The sequence below is a fragment of the Sciurus carolinensis genome, chromosome 1 (genome assembly GCF_902686445.1).
Source record: "Sciurus carolinensis chromosome 1, mSciCar1.2, whole genome shotgun sequence".
In the NCBI taxonomy this organism is placed as follows: Eukaryota; Metazoa; Chordata; class Mammalia; order Rodentia; family Sciuridae; genus Sciurus; species Sciurus carolinensis.
The window spans coordinates 93,245,373-93,266,414 of NC_062213.1; the positions used below are offsets into that span (position 1 = coordinate 93,245,373).

General features: G+C 41.8%; 1 protein-coding gene across 10 annotated transcripts in view; it reads left to right on the forward strand.

Moving 5' to 3' along the window:
• Arhgef11 (Rho guanine nucleotide exchange factor 11) overlaps nt 1-21,042 on the forward strand; it is a 108,813-nt gene that overhangs the window by 65,773 nt on the left and 21,998 nt on the right. For 7 of the 10 annotated variants that reach the window (XM_047550021.1, XM_047549994.1, XM_047550046.1 and 4 more), the window contains 12 exons: nt 537-712; nt 1,520-1,591; nt 6,481-6,600; nt 8,208-8,253; nt 8,848-8,924; nt 9,999-10,139; nt 15,655-15,729; nt 15,950-16,051; nt 17,141-17,239; nt 18,380-18,422; nt 19,647-19,743; nt 19,895-20,017. In XM_047550021.1, coding sequence (XP_047405977.1) covers nt 537-712; nt 1,520-1,591; nt 6,481-6,600; nt 8,208-8,253; nt 8,848-8,924; nt 9,999-10,139; nt 15,655-15,729; nt 15,950-16,051; nt 17,141-17,239; nt 18,380-18,422; nt 19,647-19,743; nt 19,895-20,017 — 1,171 coding nt within the window. The remainder of the gene's footprint in view (nt 1-536; nt 713-1,519; nt 1,592-6,480; nt 6,601-8,207; nt 8,254-8,847; nt 8,925-9,998; nt 10,140-15,654; nt 15,730-15,949; nt 16,052-17,140; nt 17,240-18,379; nt 18,423-19,646; nt 19,744-19,894; nt 20,018-21,042) is intronic. The other 3 variants (XM_047550057.1, XM_047550075.1, XM_047550067.1) reach the window with 1 other exon arrangement.

The following is a 21,042-nucleotide window of genomic DNA, read 5'->3' on the forward strand; positions in this document are numbered from 1 at the left end:
TAGGCCATATCCTCCTGAGACCATGTCTGTCCCCCTCTCATTTGCATTCTTCCTCACCTATTTCCTATTTGGGGGGCAAGGTCAAAAATAGTTTACAGCCAGGAAGACCCAACAGTTGAGTCTGCATAGGTAATTACATAGAAGCAGCAAATGTTGAGGGAAGAATTAAAGGATATGAGAAGTCTGGGAAGGTGGAGGGCTAGAATTTGAGTACCTGCTATGTGCCAAGTAGGCAGTGTGCTTGGGCTTTGCACTGGCTACTTAATTTAGTGAGATAAGGAAACATCTCACTAAATATCCCAAATATTTGTGAATGAAATTTTGGTTGGGGTCTCTGCAGGAAGGAAGATAAGCAAGTGGAATGAGGTTGGTGTGGGATAGAAAAGAAGGAATTAGAGAATGATTGGGGCCTTAAAAGTGAGGAGAACTTAATTCACAGGATTATGAGCTTAATGAAAGAAGAATCCCCTCCTGTTGCTTGAATACCTACTATCCAGAACAGTGTGACTTCAGCAAGCCGCTCTGTTTTCCTCCAGCTGGCGCCTATGTTGCACTGACCCTCCTGGGCTCTTCACCTTCACCTGTTAGTGTCTCTGGGCTCCAACAGGAACCATTCCTGGCAGGAGCTCCCCGAGTCATCCCTGTGATCCCACCACCTCCACCTCCACCTCTGCCACCTCCACAACGCATCACAGGACCCAAACCTCTGCAGGTAATAATCCTCCTGACTCCCCCTCCTGTGGTTCCTTTGAAGAGCTCCCCATTGGGGACCAAGTTGAATGGGGTTGTGGTAAGCAGAGACAGGACAAAAGATATATGACCATCATCAAAGAGTAAAATAAACATGAGTACCCTGCATGAAAGGGTTCTTCCTGGCTTCCGTGTCCTCCCATGTAAATGAACATGAGTTTTTATCAGGTAGTAACATTCATTGTGTTCTCTAAATGTGTGAAACACCTGCGAGAGTCCCTCTGATGAGAGTGCTTCTCCTCACTAGGGAATTTCTTCTCTAGGCATGGACAGAAATCATTGCTTAGGGACGGTTATTGATTACCATCAGGAGGGTATGCTATTAAGTCTAGGAGTAGGAGCATGTCTTCCTGGAGGAGTGAGACATGGAATTCAGTCAGTAGAGGGAGAGAGTCAGAAAAGGATAAAAACAGATAGAGAACCCTCAGAGTAGTAAAACCTTTGCAAAGGCATAAAAGGGACAAAATGCAAATAGGTATTGGGAACAGGAATTTCTCATTGGAAAGAAGACAGCCAGCAAGTCCATAGAGAAGTTAGAGAGCAGTTTGATACCAAAGGTGATTATAGACAAGGTTTCTAGGAAGCTCAGGAACAAAATCAAAATGAGGTTTTATGTTTACTGCATTCCAGTAAGATACTCAATGTTACACAAATCATACTTAAGACCTTGGCTCTACTTTTATACCTTTTCATTGCCCAAGGATCAGCATTGAGAATTAGCATTGAGATGGTCCCCAAATCTCACTACTATTATATTTTCTGTTCCTAGGATCCTGAAGTTCAAAAACATGCTACCCAGATCCTCAGGAATATGCTGAGGCAAGAGGAAAAAGAGTTACAGGTGAGGTTACTGGTAAAGGTAGACTGGCCATTGCCTTAATGAATTAATGCAATACCAGAGCAACTTTAGTTTGCACACTACATCCCATCACAATTAAGACCTTAAAAGTAAAATTTCAGGACCACTGAAGAATTGTCATTGGCCAGTAGAATTTGTTAAAGCAGAATTTGACCAATAAATGAGATAATAAAATTCCTTGAGAAATAGATAAGGATAGTGAGTATGAAGACTAAATACAAATAAGTGACATAACAGGCAGACTAAAATAAGGGAACATTAGAATTGAGGAAAATCAGAGCCAGTTGGAATTGATCTTATAAGTTTCCAAGGGTAAGAGGCATGGAAAATGGGAATGGATAGGTGAATGCTGGGTCAGACTCATGGCTGTAGGAGCTCTGTTGATGGAGGAGATGAAGAGAGATTTCCAGGCCTAGGAATAATATGCACAGAAAACAGTAAGAAAGTAATTTGACTGGAGTGGAATAATCAGACTCTTGGTATAACTATGGCTTGTGGCAATCTCACCTATTTAAATTTAATATATTTTAGTAAGTGCTTATTGTGTATAAAGCATTGTTTTAATTCCTGCAGTATGCAGAAATGAAACAGATTAGATGGTTCTTCCCCTCAATGTGTTTAAAATCTAATGGGGGAAATTCAAAGAGGGTGAGTGGGAGAAACAAAGAATTTGCAATAAGAAAACAAAGGAGAGAGCAGTTAATTAGCAGTGGGTCATGTGGGAAAAGACTTCACAGGGGGTATAGTATTTCAGTTGGACCTTGAAAGGTGGGACTTCAGTAGGCAAAAGAGATGAGGGAAGAATGCTAGCAAGTGGACAGGTTAAGTCAAAGGCACAGCAATGTGAAAATACATCTCATTTATCTAATAAACATTGAGTTCTTGCTGTGTGTTAGGTTCTGTATGTTCTAGAGTGGTGAGTAGAGGTACTGTGAGAAACAGGAATTATAATGGTTACAAAGACAAAAGAGATAAATGAGAGGTGAACCTTCCCGTTAAGGGGTTAGTTATTCCATAGGATATGAAGGTATGAATGAGGACCTGTTACATTATAAGTGCTGATATTTATGTATTGACGTAGAATAATCAAGACACAGTGGTAAAGTATAAGGTAAACTTATAAGTCAGTGGAATAAAATTCAGAAATTAACCCATACATCTGTGATCAGTTTGATTTTCAACAGAGATGCCAAGACAATTCAGTGGAGAAAGAATAGTCTCTTCAGCAAATGGTGGCTGAACAACTAGATAGCCACATGCAAAAAAACAAATTTAAGGGCTGGGGTGCAGCACAGTGGTAGAGTGCTTGCCTACCATGTGTGAGCCCTGGATTCAATCCTCAGTACCACAAAAAAAAAAAAAAAAAAAAACAAGAAAAATAAATAAATCTAGACCCTTATTCACACAATTAACAAAATTTAACTCAGTGGATCAAAGACATAAGTGTCAGAACTAAAGCTGTTTTTAAAAACTGTAAAACTCTTAATGAAAACATAGATATGAATCTTCATGATCTTGGATTAGGCATTGATTTCTTTGATGACACCCCAAAGCAAAAAAACAAAACAAAAATATCATTGGGTTTCATCAAAATTAAAAACTTTGTGCCTCAAGGTACACTATCACAAAAGTAAAAGGACAGCTCACAGAATCGAAGGAATATGTACAAATTGTTTATCTGAAAATGGTCTAATTATCAGAATACGCAAAGTACTTATAACCCAACAGTAAAAAGGCAAATTGGCAAAGAATTTGAACAGACTAGGGGTGTGGCTCAGTGGTAGGGTACTTCCTAGCAGAAGGTCCCATCTCCAGCGCTGCAGGACAGAAAAATTACAAATAGCCAATAAGCATTGGAAAAGATGTTCAACATTGTTAGTTATACAAGGATACTGATCAAAATGACAGTGAAATACTACTTCACAACCATTAGGATAGCTATAACCAAAATAACAAGTATTGGAAGGATGTGGACAAATCTGAGAAATATTTGTTTTTATTTTATCTACATATTCACTGTCCTGATCTATTTCTGCCATTGATGGTAGAAATGTAAAATGATATAGCCACACTGGAAAAATCAGATAAATCTTCAAAATGTTAAACACAGAGATACTATGTGACCCAATAATTCCTCTCCTAGGTAAATACCCAAAAAAACATGTTCACACAAAAACTTGTATATGAACATTCATAACAGCCAAAAAGTAAAAACAATCCAAATGTCTATCAGCTGATGGATAAGCAAAATGTGGTATATCCACACAATGGGTATTATTCATCCATAAAAAAGAGTAAGTGCTGATACATGCTGTAATGCAGAGAACCCTGAAAACATGCTAACTGAAAGAAGCCAGACAAAAGTTCACTTATTTTTTAATTCCATTTGCATGGAATGTCCAAAATAGGCAAATCGATAGAAACAGAAAGTAGATTAATAGTGGAACGGGGAAGGTGGCAGTGACTACTTACAGGTAACAGCTTTCTTATTGGGGTGATAGAACTATTCTAGAATTAGATAGTGAACATGGTTACACAACTACATGAATATACTAAAAGCCACTGAATTATATACACTTCAGGATGATGAGGCTTAAATGAATTACCTCAATGACTATTTTTAAGAAATTTTTTAAATACCATGGCTGCCCAAAAGAAGCAGTAATTATTTATACAGTTCAGAAAATTTCATGGAGTGATACTTGATTGGGTTCAGTCTTCTGTGACTAGAAAATTGAAAATGGCAGTGGGTGCAGTGGTTGAAAAGTGATTTGGGCCTTAAATTTCTTAAGGAGCTTAAAGTTTGATGGAAGGAATTTAAGTAGAGGACTTGTCACATTTTTAAATCAGTATTCTTCGAGGCACGTGTTAAGTGAATTGACAAAAGGAAACCTTCTAGGAGACTGTTGCAGTAGATACAAAGATAATAACAGATTCAACAAGATTAGTAGGAATCAGAACAAAAAGGAGAGAATAGTAATGGGAAACATCCCAGAAGTCAAATCAGTAGAACTTACCCAGTTGGTAAGGGAGGAAAGAATTTAAAAGATGGCCCAAAGTGTGCGTGTCTGGGTAGATGGTGATGCCATTGATGAAGTAAAAGGGCAGAGAGGAAGAGACCTTACAGGAATGAAGTGAAGGTGCCCATGAGTCATTCAGGTAACTACTACCTCCAGGCACACAGAGGCGATAGAGCTAAAGCTCAGGAGAATAGGCTGGGTTGAAATAGAGATTCAGATATTCTCAGCATAAAGATGATCTTTGAAATTGGGGTCTGGGTGAGATTACCCAGGGTGCCAGTGCAGAGAGAAAAGGAGAGAACTGGGGATGGTTTTGGGAACTTACATGTTTCTTTGGTACACTGTACCAACCTCTAATATGACATGATTGATTATTATATTTGATCTTCAAAAGAGTAGCTATTGAGATAACAGGAAAGACACCAGGTAAAGTATATTGAGGAATGACTGGAAGGCAAAAGTACAGGGGACTGTAAGTGTAGGGTATTGTTCTGAAACATTTGGTTGTGAGAGAAAGGAGAAAAAAAATGGGGCAATGGCTTGAAGAAGAATCTGAGTTGGTAGAAAGGATTTTATTGTGGTGGTGTTTTGGGGTTTTTTGTTGTTGTTGTTGTTTTGGGGATTTTTTTGTTTTTGTTTTTGTTTTTTTGAACTGGGGATCAAACCCAGGGCTTTGTGCATATGAAGCAGACACTGCCAGTGAGCTTAATCCCAGCCCTCATTGTGGTGTTTTGAAGTCAGGGAACTTGAACATTTTTATAGGATGAAGGGAAGAAGCCATTGGAAAAGGACGATTTTGAAGATATGTGAAAAAGTGTCCAGGAAGTGCCCATAGGTAGAGGGATTAGCTTTGTAAGATGTAGACAGTTTCTCTGCTGAGGCAGGAGGAAAGATGGCTCTGGGTGTTTTGAAGTGGAGCGAGTTGGGAAAGTTCTTTCAAATATGTTATCTGCTGGCACTGAGGGGAAGAGTTGGGCTTGATAGGCATAGAAAAGCTGAAACATTTAATGTGAGAATTTTCAGAAGTTTGTCAAGTAGTCGGACACCCCAGATGAACATAGGTGATATGTGAACACAACATCTTTACTTCTTTAACCAACAAAGTTTGTCAAGTATCTCCTTGTGAAGTGAAATATTAATAGCTGCTGTGTATTCTGGTGTGTAGTATGTACCAGACATCCTGCTGAGCACTTTTACATAATCTCATTCAGATCTCACAACCATCCCATGTGACAGTACTGTCATCTCCATTTTATCGATGAGGATGTATTCAAGCTTGCCCAAGTCTACATTAGCCCTGAGTGGAGGTTCTAGGATTCAGAGACAAGTCTTCCTCAGCCCCTGTGCTCCCCTCTGCTGCATGCTATGGGGAGAGCAAGGTGAGGGCTGGATGACTTCTGCTTTCCACGAGCTTCCTGGTGATGGCACAGGGACGTTGGCTACTCTAGTCAGGCTGCTGTTTCTCCACTCCTAGGGTTCTCTTTAGCACTTTATTATATAGTGATCTGAACTGTCACTTCAGTATTTCACATTTGAGTTGGAGTCAAGGGAGACCACACTTAGGAAGTGGGACTCAAGCCAAGCCTTGAAGAGTGGGTCAGATTAGGACAGGCCTTTGTATTTTGTCTTCTGTCTCTAGCTGCCTCGTGTGTTCTGTTTCTCATCTTTCACTTCTTTTTCTGATCCTAAATGATGGTGAAATAATGTGCATCTACTAGAAACTAGAGACCTCTTTTCTTTCCTCCTTGTTTTGGGATAACTGCCTGTTTTCCCCACTGGTGAGTCATCCATTCTCTACTAACCCGCCCTCTGCCTTTTCCCCTCCTCCTCCTCCTCCTCCTCCCTCCCCAGCGTATCTGTGAGGTGTATAGCCGGAACCCCGCCAGCCTGCTGGAAGAGCAAATCGAAGGTGCCCGGCGGCGTGTCACTCAGTTACAGCTGAAGATCCAGCAGGAGACTGGTGGCTTAGTGGTGAGTGATGGTAGGCATAGCTCTAGAACAGGCACCATGCAGTTGAACTGGGTTAGAACCAGAAAGAAAGCAAGGGCACAAGGCCCTCATGAGTCATGGCAGAACCTAAAGGCTGAGCCAGTAAGTGTTTAGTATTTTACAAGCAAACAAAGGTCAACTGTTCTTTATTTAGCAGCAGAGAGGCTGAACTCTATCCCAATACTTGGGATACCATATAAAGAAAAAGCCAATTTCTTGACCTCCAAGAACTTACAGTTGCAATGGAAAGAAAGAAATGAAATAAATCAGACTGTTGGCTCTAGTCTCCTAATTTTCCTTCCCTTCCCTTCTGGATAGTTTCCTCATGGCTAATGTATATTACCTGTTTTTCCTCAGTATTCATCTGGCAGCTTTTTCTACCACCAAGCCTTCAAGTAGTTGGTCTTCTCAAAGAAATACAAGTCCTTTTTAATGTCAGTCTATATAAAGGATCCACAGTCTATTGAGAGGGATCTGCATCAGCAGCTAACCACACTGGAAAATTCCAGAGAGGAGATGATTCTTTATCTGTTCTTTTCTGGAACTTTATTATTAGTGTTTGTCTGATCTCTAGCAAGCCTCAGTTTTCTGGGTAAATAAGAAGTTACTCTCCAGAAACTTTAAGGTATCAAAGAACAATATTTGCCAAAACCAATAGAAATTTAAGTCTTATCTACTTTCTGTTTTAGAATATCTAGATCAGAAAAGTTTGGGAAACACAAGTAGAAATATTTAAAGTGTACATTTTCTGAATGTTGTAGATATGGACCATCTTGATTCAAATCCCAGCTCTCATTCCCACCAGCTTTGAGACTCTTGGGCAAGTTATTTAATCCCTAGGAATCTCAGTCTCCTCATTTATAAAATGGAGATCACAGTATTATCCACCTAATTGGGTATTATCAGAAGGAAAGTATGCCCTTATCACAGGGGCTAGTGCTTGCTTACTCCCACTTTTAATGTCCCTGTGCTTGTGAGGTGATGAGTCTGAGACATTGAACTTGGGATCTGGAAATCTGAGCTCCAGCCCTGGCTTCTACAGTATAGCTTGGGCAAGTTGCTGAAGATCTGAGCTTCTGTTTCCTTTATAACAAGGAATGAGCATGCCACACTCAGAGTTGCTGAAAGATGAAATGCAATCTAGAAAAGTGCTTTGTAAATCGTAAAGCACTGTCAGTATCACTTCTCCAGAACTGCTGGGGCAATCAGTCTCAGGCCTACAGATGCTGTCAGTCCTCAGCAAACTCAGAGATAAACCTTTTATATCTTCCCTCAGTCCCTGCTTGAGCGTTTTGTAGTGCTCTATAGGAAGTTCTTTCCTATATCCAAGTAAGGCAACAGGTGTTTTGAGGTCCAGAGTGATAAACAAGGGAGATTTTTGCTTTTTAGTGATGGTAAAGCTCCTTCCCACCATTAGGGGTCACCATCCTCTCAGACTGTGCAAATGAAGCAGTATCTCTTCTAGTCTGGCTTTGTTGAGGTAATGAAGCAGAAGTAGCCTAACTATAAGCAAATATGACTCTGATTGGAGGGAATCAGGAGTGGGAGAGGCTCACAGAATTTTCTCACCATCTGGGCCTTTCTCTTAGGACATACTTCCAACCTATGGTGACACCAGCCAGAGACCATCAGAAGGTGAGTCCCCCATCACACTTTTTTTTCTCTTACATATACCTCTAGTGCAGGATTCTGATCTGTTGTCTCCTCCCCACAAAGCAGCTTCAGGGGAAGAAAATGCATAGTATCTGCCCTGTGGAATACAGAATAATGGGAGAAAACAGTACCAACACCCAGGGCAGTGCATGCAGTAGAAATGAGCATCTAACCAGTAGCTTTGGGACCAGGAAAATATTGGGAAAACTGTGGTCCAGACAACTTTTGGCCTAATAGCTCCCCAACACTTAGGAGCTCAACTAATACTTGTGAAAAGGGATGGTGACCAGAAGAGGGCTGGGAATGAGTTGAGGGGGTAAAATTAGTTGTGAGATAGATCTGCATTCTTACTTTAGGTGGCATGTCCTATGCACAGGTGCAGAGGTAGGTGAAAGCTAGAGTAGAAGATGTGCCAGAAGAACCTGGGGGTCATGAGACAAGAGCACAAAGGAAAACTGGTGCAAGGAGGGAAGGTGGTGCTTCCCCTGCCTGCCCTGTGCACAGGTGCCCAGAATAAAGGTTCTTTTTCCCCCAGGGCAGAGCTTCTTCCTTACTGTCTAACTCTTTTCTTCCCAGGCCGTCTCTCTCTGGATTCTCAGGAGGCAGACAGTGGCTTGGACTCTGGAACAGAGCGCTTCCCCTCCCTCAGTGAGGTGAGTGCCAGCAGAAGCATGGCCTATTTAAAACTGCATTTGCTATCCCTGCCCTGGTCATTTGAAGGCTCTGCTACTTATGGGCCACACCAAGGCCTATGGCCCATCATCTGCGTATCTATCTCTTCTGCAGTTCCAGAACTAAGGGTTTTAGTCACTGTGCTCTGGGTTCCAAAAAATGGATTTCAATGTATCCTACGTGCCAGATCATCAAATCTGGCTTGTATTTTATCATAGTCAACTCTGTCATATAAAAAGGGTGAGTGGGAGGCTGTTTCATTAACTATAGCAGACCTTTGAGGGTAAGGGAGTAGAATATAAATCATCTAAGACAGTGACATGACCAAAAACATTTCTACCTGGCAGGGACTAATCCTCTTAAAATGAACCCAGCCTAATTTCTTTCTTTGCCACTGTCTTTTTCTGCTTGAATGGCTTATTATTTTTGGAGTGGCAAAGAATTTCAGGTTAACCTCAAAGGTTATCTCTTCTAGCTGTTCTCAGTTTGCATATAGAAACTGTAAATAAAAACTTGCAATGTAAAAGTAAGCAAATAGAAGAAGTAATGGTGACAGCAAAGTCACCATTTATTCAGCCAGATTAAGTATGTGAATAAGTAGTTGAAAGCCTAATTTTAGATAACAGAAGTTTACTTCATTATTTTCCCTATAGTTGGGAAGATGATGGATATATGTGAAAGGACCAGTATGTGGGAAGGTCACCAAAAAAGTGGCAGGAGGAGTGGTCCTAACTAATCTATAGTTAACATTAAGTGAGAGAAGACATATTTGGTGATGAAGTGTGTAGGCAGTGAGTTGTCTGGATTGAATTTGGGAGTATGGTATAAACTCTTTGACCTTGATCTCGTCTCATAACTTTTCCAAGTCTTAGTTTTGTTGGGTAAAAAGTGGCACAAATAATATTATCTACCTTAAGGCTAATTTTGAGGATTGAATGAGGTGATACATAACCAAGGGTACAGTATAATGCAGGCATGATTATCATCTCCAAATGATCTGAGTCCTGAGAGTGTTCTGGATGAGATTCCTTCTCACAGAATTCTCTGTTCTTTAGTCATTGATGAATCGGAATTCGGTACCATCAGACCCTGGACTAGACAGTCCTCGAACCTCCCCCGTGATCATGGCCAGGGTGGCCCAGCACCACAGGCGGCAGGGCTCAGATGTACCAGTCCCTCCATCCAGCAGTGACCAGGTGAGTGATCAGAGCCACCCTGCAGTTCTCCTTTCCCCTGCCAGAGCTGTGATTTGGAGGCAGTTATTGTCCAGTTTGTGGTCTTGAATAGTTGGACTAAACCCTGCCCTGATCATCCACAATTTGAGAGAATCACTTAGAGAACAAATAGTGAAGAAAGAACATAGTATAAGTAAAAATATGAAAGTCAGGTGATCTTGTTTCTTTGTGACAAGTCAGTGGATTCATCTGTAGGGACATGGCAGCTAAGAAGCAGATAGCTGGTCTTCCTTTTAGTATGTTGGTAGAATAGGAAATAGGTTTGTTCATTGTCTCTCCAGAATTCTAATTTTCTGTGCTTTTTTTTTCTTAGCAAAATCTTTTTCTCAAACAAAATCTTATTATTCGAAATTGTAATATAGAAAAGAAATAAAAATTCAGTGCTCCAGACATCTCTCCTTATCAACCTTCCCCTGCTCTCAGGCATACTTCCATGGAACCCTAAGGTTCTACAAAACCTAGAAAGCCCACATTCTCAAGGATAGAACCAGGTCCAGGGGAGATTTCAGGTAGACAGGTTTTGACTCCATGCAAAAACTTGTAAAGAATCTGAACTGCCTGACAATGTAGTAGGCTGACTTGAGAGCCAGGGAATTGCCTGTCATTGTGCAAACAGAATCCTATACAGATACAGGGAAGCAATTTCCTGGTCCTGTAAAATAGCATTTCTTAAAATTCACAACTGTGATGATTTTTTCCATATCCACATTCCAACTATATGGTGTTATGAAATACTTTTCTTCAAACTTAACTTTTTTAAACTCAAATTCATTTTAAAGAAAATATGTCACTCCTGACATTAAAACCAGTATTACACAGTATAAATACAAAGTATAAATTTAGAAACATTTTTGTGAAGTTTTGTCTACAAGATACAGAAGAGCATGGACAGAAAACTGCAATTTATGTTAAAAAGAGGCAGAGTAGCCAAATGCCGTGGTGCACACCTGTAATCCTAGCAACTTGGAAGGCTGAGGCAAGAGGATCACAGGTTCAACAGCTTAGCAAGACCGGTCTCAAAATAAGAAGGTCTGGGGATGTAGCTTAGTGGCCAAGGTCCCTCTCACCCCAACTACTTTGTCCTCTTGTTTTCATACCCCAGTATCCACCCCTCATCCACACACAACAGGAATAGGAGTCTTCTTTATAAGGTACCTCTAGAGAATACATGGTGGTATTGCTTCTGAAGTACAGTATTGATAGTTTGAGGATAGAAGTGAAAGAGGACTTTTCATTATATTTACCCTTTTGTATACTCTCAATTCTGAACTATGTGAATATATCACTTATTTCCAAAATAGATAAAACAAAAATAAACTCTGGCCAGATTCTGTTGCTCATCATTGGCTTTAATTAAGCCTGAGACTGATTCTGCCTTTGTAAAGGGTATTAAAGTTAGATTAGCAGCAGACTGAAACTTTCTCTAGGTTGATCAAAAGGATTGAATGGAAACTGAAAAGAAACATTTTTATAATATGATTCATCATTCTTTAATGCATGTCCAAGTATCACCTAAAATTATCTCAAGTCTCCACAAAATCATCCCACTTAAAATCATCTTGAGATCTAGCAGTAGTACACTTCCCATACTGTAGTAGTAGTACACTTCCCATACTGAAGTGTAGTGGTACACTTCTCATACTGAAAGTCATTGGTGTAAAAAGTATGCAGATGGTAATTTGAAACTCAGTTATCACCTTTTGAATCATGATACAGTATCAAAGGTCCAGTGCAATATTTTAATGAAGTAGAACCTAATAACATGGCAAAGAAAATCTCAGAATTCATTGACTATAGTAAGTATAGCTTTGTAAAATTTCTGTTTCAGTTTCATATATGTGTACCAGATTGAAAAATGAAAATGAGTTTATTATTGAAAGTCATGATCAAAAAACTTTAAAGTTTCCTTTCTAGAGTTCATTTTGACTCAGTGCCAGTTCATCTCTGAATCCAGGAAGAAGGTCTTCCAGACATGGGATTGTTATATTATTACCTGTGTGTAAAATGGGAACAAGGTATAAAGAAGAAAACAGAAAATGATAGTCCTTCTGTCCAGCCAAATAGTCACTACTGAATTGTACAGTTATACCCCAAGTTAATTAAAAGCAACCACTGATTATCCCTGGAATCCTGGAATCTAGATCTGACTTATCTACCTTTTCTTCCTTCCCTGAAAAAAACTGGGTCTTTTCTCCCATGATAAGCCTTCTGGGTAGTCTTTGGAGGAAAAGTATGTGGACTTGGGGTAACCACTTTATTTTTTCCCTGGAAGACTTTTTATGCAGGAACTTTATTCCCAGGCTTCAGTGAGTAACCCTAGAATGGGTTGTAGTTTCTTGTCTATCTCTCCCTGTCTCTACCCTGCCCTCCCTGGCTCTCCTATACACGTTTATCTCTCTGAGATCACTTTTATGGGGTGATTTTAGTGAATTAGTTGTCTCTTCCCTTTGAAGTTTGGGATTCTGAGCTGCATCTTTTTCCTATTACAGTGTTTATTCTTCCGCTTTTAACTCTTTTTTTACAAAACTGATTTTCCCATTAGACTCAACTTGTCTTAGTATGCTAGCATTTAGCATGGTGCTTGGCACATTATAGATGTGTCAACTTTCCATCATTGTGACAAAATACCTGAGATAATAAAGTTAAAAGTAGGAAAGGTTTATTTTGGCTTCCTGTTTCAGAGATTTAAGTCCATGGCCAAATGGCCCTGATTCTTCGGGGTTTTCTTGTTTGTTTCTTTCTTTTGATTTTGTTTTTGTTTTTGTTTTTTCATACCAGGGATTGAATCCCTTAACCACTAAGCCACATCCCTATCCCTTTTTTATACTTTATTTAGAGACAGGGTCTTGCTGAGTTGCTTAGGGTCTCACTGAGTTGCTAAGGCTGGCTTTGAACTTGTGATCCTCATGCCTCAACCTCCAGAGTCATTGGGCTTACAGGTGTGCACCATTCTACCCAGCTGGCCCTATTCTTGGGGCCTATGGTAGCACCACATATCATGGCAGGCACATGTGGCATACGAGGTCTCTTCATCTCATGGCAGCTGGGAAGCAAAGGGGGAGAGGAAGAGGCTAGGGTCCTAATATCCCCCAAGGGCATACCCTAGTGACCAAACTTCCTCCCACTAGGCCATACCTCTTAAAGGATAAAACTTGTAGTCTTCTTGCCTCAGCCTCTGAAGTAGCTAGGATTATAGTTCTAGTGCATTTCTTTTTTGGTCCTAGGGGTTGAACCCAGAGACACTAACATTGAGCTACATCTAAGCATTTTCTCTCTTTTTTTTTTTTTGAGACACAGTCTCATTAAGTTGCTTAGGGTTTTGCTAGATTGCTAAATCTGGCCTCAAACTTAATAATCCTCCTGTCTCTCCCTCCTGAGAATATACAGAATATACAGGCATGTGCCACCACAATTGACATTGTTCTAGTGCCTTAATATCATATATTACTAATGGCATGGGGGAAACCTAAGCTGTCCACAAAACTGTCAGCAACAGTACGATGAAAACAGGGAATTCTCACTTTCTATGGCAATTCTATATGTTTGATTTGTTAATGAGGAGCTTTTCTTCTTGTTTTTTGTTTTTTGGTTTTTTTTCTTTTTTTGGTACCAGGAATTGAACTCAGGGGTGCTTAACCACTAAGCCATATCTCCAGCCCTTTTTATTTTTTGAGATAGAGTTCAACTAAATTGCTTAGGGCCTTGCTAAGTTGCTGAAACTAGCTTTGAACCTGCAATCTTCCTGCCTTGGCCTCCCAAGCCATTGGGATTACAGGCATGTGCCACCGTGCCCAGCCTGCTTTTGTAATTAGAAAAAAATATATGAATTTTTAAAGACTTTTTAAAAATCCTCCTACCAAACAAGCAAAAGCCTAGTTATGTGGTGCTTTTCACCAGAGAGCCGGAAGTATCATTCAGCATCTATTGGGGATGAAGGGGCTCAGAGACTGAGATGTTACAAGAAAGAAGGCTACTTGCAATCTGTCTGGAAATGCTAGTGCAGCATATTGGACCTGGCTCTGTGACTTCAAGCACACCAGTTGGTTTCTCTGGGGTTTGCTATTTTCAACTACAAATGACTGTTAGACTCTGCAATATCTTCTGGGTCTGTGTGAGTTTATTATTCTGGCGTAGAGTCATTAACTATCCAGGAGAACAGAAAAGGAGAGCAGGGGATCAGGGAGGAACTGTTAGGGGAAGCTTCTTGAGAATGTGGTGAGGAGACTGGGTATGATGGACTGGGTATGAGACTGAGACAGGAGGACTGCAAATTTGAGACTAGCCTCAGCAACTGAACAAGACCCTATTTCAAAAATTTTAAAAAGGAGGATGGGGCCAGGGATGTAACTCAGTGGTAGAACATCCCTGATTCAATCCCCAGTACCAAAAAAAAAAAAAAAAAAGGAGAGGAAAATAGTCCACGCCAACATCATGGTGGGCTTAAGTAAGCTAGGTGGGTTCCAGAAACAGAGCCCTTGCTGAGGAGTCATTGGAAACAAAGAGTAATTAAGGGAAAACATAGTTGCTAGAAAAGCTATGAAATTGCCCTATGTAAACGAATGATTAAAAAAAAAAAAAAGAAAAGCTATGAAAGCTGAAGGAGAAGAACTTGTCCTGTGAAGCATCTTTAATGTTCTTGCCATGTGAAGTCCCTTTAGTTAGTGATCATGTTGGTTAAGATTTGGTTTTTATTAATATTGGTCTGAGAGGGAAAGAAAGAAAAGCTAAGGAGTTTGGATTTTAGCAGGTAATTTATATCTACCATAGATTCTTGGGCAGACAAGGCAAATAATGCAGGTGGTATGAGAAAGATCAGCCCCATCATCTTTGGTTCAGGAAGAGACAGATCAATTCCTTGGCTCTCTGATTATTTATTTATTTATTTATTTATTTTAATTTTTATTTATTTTTTGCAGTGCTGGGGATTGAACCCAGGGCCTTGTGGTTGCAAGGCAAGCACTCTACCAACTGAGCTATATCCCCAGCCCTCTCTGATCATTTATTAAGCCACGAGTACTAGGTAGGCATACAGCTGTTCATCAGCACTGTGGTAGATACCAGGATACCAGAGTTGGAGGGTGCTTGTTTAGGTTGTAGGGTGACTGTTTAGGAAAACAGTGCAGCCCCCAACCCAGTCATACAGCAGGCACTGTGGGCTCTTAGTTTGTTAGCTGATGGTCCCTCCCTAGATCTTTTGCAAACAGGAAGAGAACATTTCTCTTACTTCCCATCTTCATATGTCATGTGACCAGGCTGCTCAGTCTGCTGCGCCCCACCCAGAAGCAGTTGGCTTCCTGCAAGTGGAAATCATTGCATCTGTTCTCTGAGATTTGAGGGTAGTAGTGAGAGACCAGCGTTTATCAGACCCAAGTGACTTTCTTTGTGAGTGCTGTGCTGTTACTGAACAGATTCCACAAGAGATTGGATCCTCATCCTCTATAACTTCTCATCTCTACAACTTGCCTCTCTACCCCAGGGTATAGATCAGAGCCCGAAGCCTTTAATTATTGGCCCAGAGGAAGATTACGATCCGGGTTATTTCAACAATGAGGTGAGAGTTTCCTGATTTTCTCCTTTCTTCATCATCTTGCCATGCAAGCTGCCCTTGCCTGGAAATAGTGTAATTGGCGCCAGCTATGAAGGGAACTGAAGGAGGGAACCCTGGCCAATAGAGCTTAGAAGGTGGAGAACTTGGGGGCAAAGCTGGAGTAGGCTGTTCCACTGCCCCTGCCTCTGCACCTGCTTGTGAAGCTCACCCTTCTGCCTTTCAGAGTGACATCGTCTTCCAAGATCTCGAAAAACTGAAGTCACGTCCAGCTCATCTGGCAGTTTTTCTCCGTTACATCTTCTCTCAGGCAGACCCCAGTCCACTGGTAAGTCAGAAGTATCAGTCTGGTTTGAGTGCCTGCTTGTTCTTGGCAAAGAGAATCTCTGGCCTCTGTGCCCAGTCTCTAGATGTTACATATCAGATCTATGGGAATAGTCAGGCATCTCAAGGACAGTGACAATAGGAAAGAAGATAAAACCTAAGAAGGAGAGTGTTCATTGTGTATGACACAGCTAACTACATTCACTACCTAGGGAGTAGCAGAAAGAGATGGGCCTGGAAAACTGCCATTCTTGATCAGTTTAGGAAGTCTTCTTGGACAAGGTGGTCTTTCTAGAATTTTTTGAATGAAGGAATGGATACAGATTGGTGGAGGGGTTGAGAGAATGACCCTTGCAAATGAAGTGTTACCAAGAAGACTTGGCAGAGGGTGCAGTGGTAAAGTGTCTCAGTCTGAAGAATGAACATGGCAGTATGGTGCCTGCATGTCCTGCTCAGCACCAGCAGCCTTGCAGTTTACCTCATTTTGCTCAGCTACTGAGAAAGAAAGAGGGATGGAGGAGGGGGTTGATGTCCAAAATAAGCCTCTTGCCGAGTCATGGACTGCTACCACGATCAGAGGCCAGAACTAATGTCCATTTGCTCAGCAGGATATTGAACACCCATGTGTTAAGTTCCAAGTGCTGGTGTTTCAGAGCATTCCTGAAAAAGATAGGACATACCACAAAGAGAAATAAAGCATGAACCCTTAAGAAACAATATATAAACAAATGAGACACAAGTAAAATATCAAGCATGGAAAGGATACAGAATGGAGGAGTGATGGACCCTGAGAATGAGCACATGGGAAGGGGATAAGGATTGCTCTGTCACAGGTTTCTGAAACATTCTAACCCAGGACTTTTCAGCCTCTGCTCTGTTCACATTTTAGACTGGAGATTTCTTTGTTATGGTAAACAGTTTTGTGCATTTGGGAATGTTTAGCAGCATCTCTGGACCTTTCCCAACTAGATACCAGTAGCACCCATTCCCCTGGTAGTTATGTCTCCATACATTGCCAAATGTCCCCCCAAGGGGTAAAGTTCCACTCCTGGTTGAGAACCGTTGCTCTAACACATTTTCTCTTTACTTGTAGCTTTTTTACTTGTGTGCAGAAGTTTATCAGCAGATAAACCCCAAGGAGTCCCGAAGCTTGGGAAAAGACATCTGGAATATTTTCCTAGAGAAAAATGCGGTAAGGCAGTCATGGATTAAATTACAATCTCATTTTACTCTTCAGACACAGTCAGAGGGAAAACTAAGCAAATCATTCAGGCCAAGTGGAGACAGGTCTTTAAAGAGATGTCCAGGCTGAAAGATTAGGTTTCCTCTCAAAAACTGACTCTCTCTTTACCTGTTTAGTTCCACATACAGAATACATACTGCCTCTATCTGAAATAGTTGGAGAAGGGAAGAGTTGACACCAAATTCTAATTATTTCCTCAACCATGTCTGCTTTGCCCCTCTTTGGATGAAGAACAGAGGCCTCAGGGACATCAGGTGATCTAGATCAGCAAGGCAAAGAGAACCCAAGTTTCTGAAGCTCCGCCTGACGTTACTGCCCAAAGGCAGGAACTGAGAAGACCTGGAGCATCTGGGCCAGATAAGCATTCTGTGCATCTGGATGTAATGCCCAGGGATAGTCAGGGATCCACTGACAAGAAACTTCTGCCTGCAAGGGCAGTTCCCAGGTTGACTTTCTAATCTGATCAACTGAACTAATCCCACAATGGCTTTATTCTTTTGGCAGTAAGTTATTGGGATTAACGAGGTTGGGGAAAATTTATTTTCTTCAGTATTTTTATATTTGCTCCTTTAAGTGGGTCTTGAGTGTGGAGATTAGAGCTGCCAGTTCTCAGTTGGTTGTTATGGAACCACCCCAGTATCCAAATATCAACAACTGGTACAGCAAAACCCAGAACACCATGTTATGACTGTTCTGCAGTAGAGGTGACATAAGACTAGTGTTCCTTGGAAGTGAAAGAGAGGGAGAGCCCATCAGATAGCCTAACAGATTTCTTCCTTGCCACCAGTTGGAGCAACATGCCTGTTCTGAACACCCTGATTGCCTTGAAGTAAGAGTGGAAAAACTATTTTCAACTAAACTATTGCCACCCTTAGAATATGATCCCAACTTGACCTATAGCCTCAGATTCCATTTCCTAAAACCTTGGCCTAGAATTCAGATATAAAGTTGGAGCGAGATGAGAGGAGGAGGTGGGAATAGATATAGGCAAAAGAAGAAAAAATAACTGTCAGCCCTCCCCACCTGCATGCTGTTCATTCCCCTGGAACACGTGATCTCACACTTCCACCTCACTCTTCTGTGTTGTAGCCTCTCAGAGTGAAGATCCCTGACATGTTACAAGCTGAAATTGGTAAGTTGACTGATGAATCAGTTTGTCCCTTTTTGGTGCCCCTCTTGTCCTGAACTTTCAGGATGCTTCAGAGAATAGAGAGAACATACAAGACAGTCCCTGTCCCTGGGCAGCTGCCCTATAAAAAGGGAAAAGACCCATAGGACAGGTCCTCCAGATCACTTCAGAGTAGCTTAATGGAAAGGCACAAATGTGACAACTGCCTAGGAGCTCACTCACTCTGTCTCTGCGTGGTGGAGCTTGTTATGTGAAGACATTGGCCCTAGAATTAGGAGACCTGGGCTCATTTCTCCCAACCTTTCATGTGACCTCTCTGGACCTCAGTTGGAGAGAAAATTGAACTCAATCAGGGATTCCTAAACCAGGTCAGTCATCAGAATCCCTTAGAGATCTCTTTAAAAATCCATAGACCAGGGCCTCACTCCATCCCACCTGCACAGTCAGTATCTCTGGAGTGTTTTCTTTTGTTTTTTAAGGGATTTATTTTTGCTTTCCTACCTTCCCTTAATGCTGATAGTAGCTGGTCCAGAGTGAGGACCCAGTCAGTGACTGGGTGATTACTCAGCCCCTTCTGATTCCAGAAGAATTGAGAGGATACAATGTAAAGAGGACAACAGCCTGAGAAGCTCAGCACCCATAGCCTTTTATAGGCTACAAGTTGCAGGCTGCCTTTGGAAACAAGCGATTTATAGCATGGGTGATGGAGGAGAACTTACGGGTACAGATGATAGAGCTTGCTCAGAAACAGAGTGAGCCAACTGGTCCCAGGGACTTGGCCTAGCTGGGTAGAGCTAGATGCTAGGACAGGAAGGGACGCATCTCTCAGTTTCATAAAGTGTGAAGTACTTGCCTTTTTCAGTCCTGTGAGCTGGACCAGGGGCAGTAGAAGGGGAATGAGCTTCTCAGAGATCTGCACATTGATGTCAGATGGCAGCATTTAGACACTTCCAATGAGAAAGACTTCATTATTTCTTTTAATGGAGCAGGACATCCAGAAAATGTTTTTTGCCTTGACTTGAGCCTTGGACATCACAATCCAGTCCCAAATCTAGAAATCACCTAAATGGAGTCCAGGCTTCCACTTTCTTTAGGTGAATAGGGCAGAAAGCCAGCCTCTCCTCCCAGTGTCTTAGGGAACTGAGACCCCTTGAGACGGTCAGCAGAAGCCACCTCCTCTTCCCCCAACACACTGCCCATGCTGCCTTCCCTGGGTTCTCACTGCAGATCTGCGCCTGCGGAATGGTGAGGACATCCGGGGCATTCTATGCGAAGCTCAGGAGGCAACCATGCCTGAGATCCAGGAGCAGATCCATGACTACAGGTTTGCCAGCTCCCACCCACTGTCCTCTCCTTGCGCCTCTTAGCAGAGCTTTCACTTTGCCTCTGCAGTATGTATGTTTGACTCCCTCTCTGTGTGCGCGTCTGCTGAGTCTATATATATATTTGTTTCCTGTTCTGTGTCTCTGGCATAGAACCAAACGCACTCTGGGGCTGGGCAGCCTCTATGGTGAAAATGACCTGCTAGACCTGGATGGGGACCCTTTGCGAGAGCGCCAAATGGCCGAGAAGCAGCTGGCTGCCCTCGGAGATATATTGTGAGTGTTCAGTTCCACTCTCTCCCTCTGAAACATGCCTGATGGATATGGGTCTTCTTCCACCCTCTTGAACTTCTTGCCTGACTTTTCTTCCTCTGAAAGATGGGGAGAGCTGAGCCCTCCCACTGCATTTCTCAGGCTAAGGGATATTGCTGTCAAGGGAGTTGCAGAAGCTAAAGCTCCTGAGTCATTTGGTGGTTACTACAAGCCACAGGCTCTAGGATGCTTCTGCTTCCCCTTTCTAACCCTCCCTGACTTCCCTCCCTGCCTACCTTTAAGATACTGACAGTGAGCATGAATCCAACACTCCAGTCCCCAGTGGATAAGGTTCCTCCCAAAGGTACCTAAAACTAGGAAACAACCATTTTTACCAATTCCTTCAGAAAAACCTAACTTACCTAAAGGGGCTTGTGATGTAGCTGCTTTTGCTACACTTCTCCAGTCCCATTTTCTAATGCATAGTAGGCACCTGTAATTCAAGTCCACATAGGTTTTGTAGGGATTCTTCCAGGCCTAGAAGCAATTTTTTGCCCCAGTACTGCTTGTTTTAAGTAGTTATATTACCCTGTTACTTAACTCTAGGCTTCATGTACCAAATAAGAACATTGGCCTAGATGATCTTATAGCTACATCTAACACTAGTGTTCCAACTTGGCAGATACTGACGGATTTCCACTGGTGTCAGGCCCTTGCACATAGGACATTCCTGATGCATTAGTGAGCAAAGTGGTTCTTTCCTTTTTGGAGCTTATACTATGGTGGAAGAGACAGTAGTAAGGAAATCATGTAGTATGTTAAAAATAACAAGCATTGGGGGAGAAAATAATGCAGGATACAGAGGATCAGGAATACCAGAGTCAGTGGGTTGCAGTTTTAAACAGGTGATCAGGGTGAACCACCTGAAGAAAGTGAGCAGTTGAAGAGAGTGAGGGAGTTGTCCTTGAAGATATCTGGGGGAAGTGCACTCGAGGCAGAGTAGGAATGCCCTTGGCCTTTGAGGAACAGCGAGGAGACTGGTGTAGCAA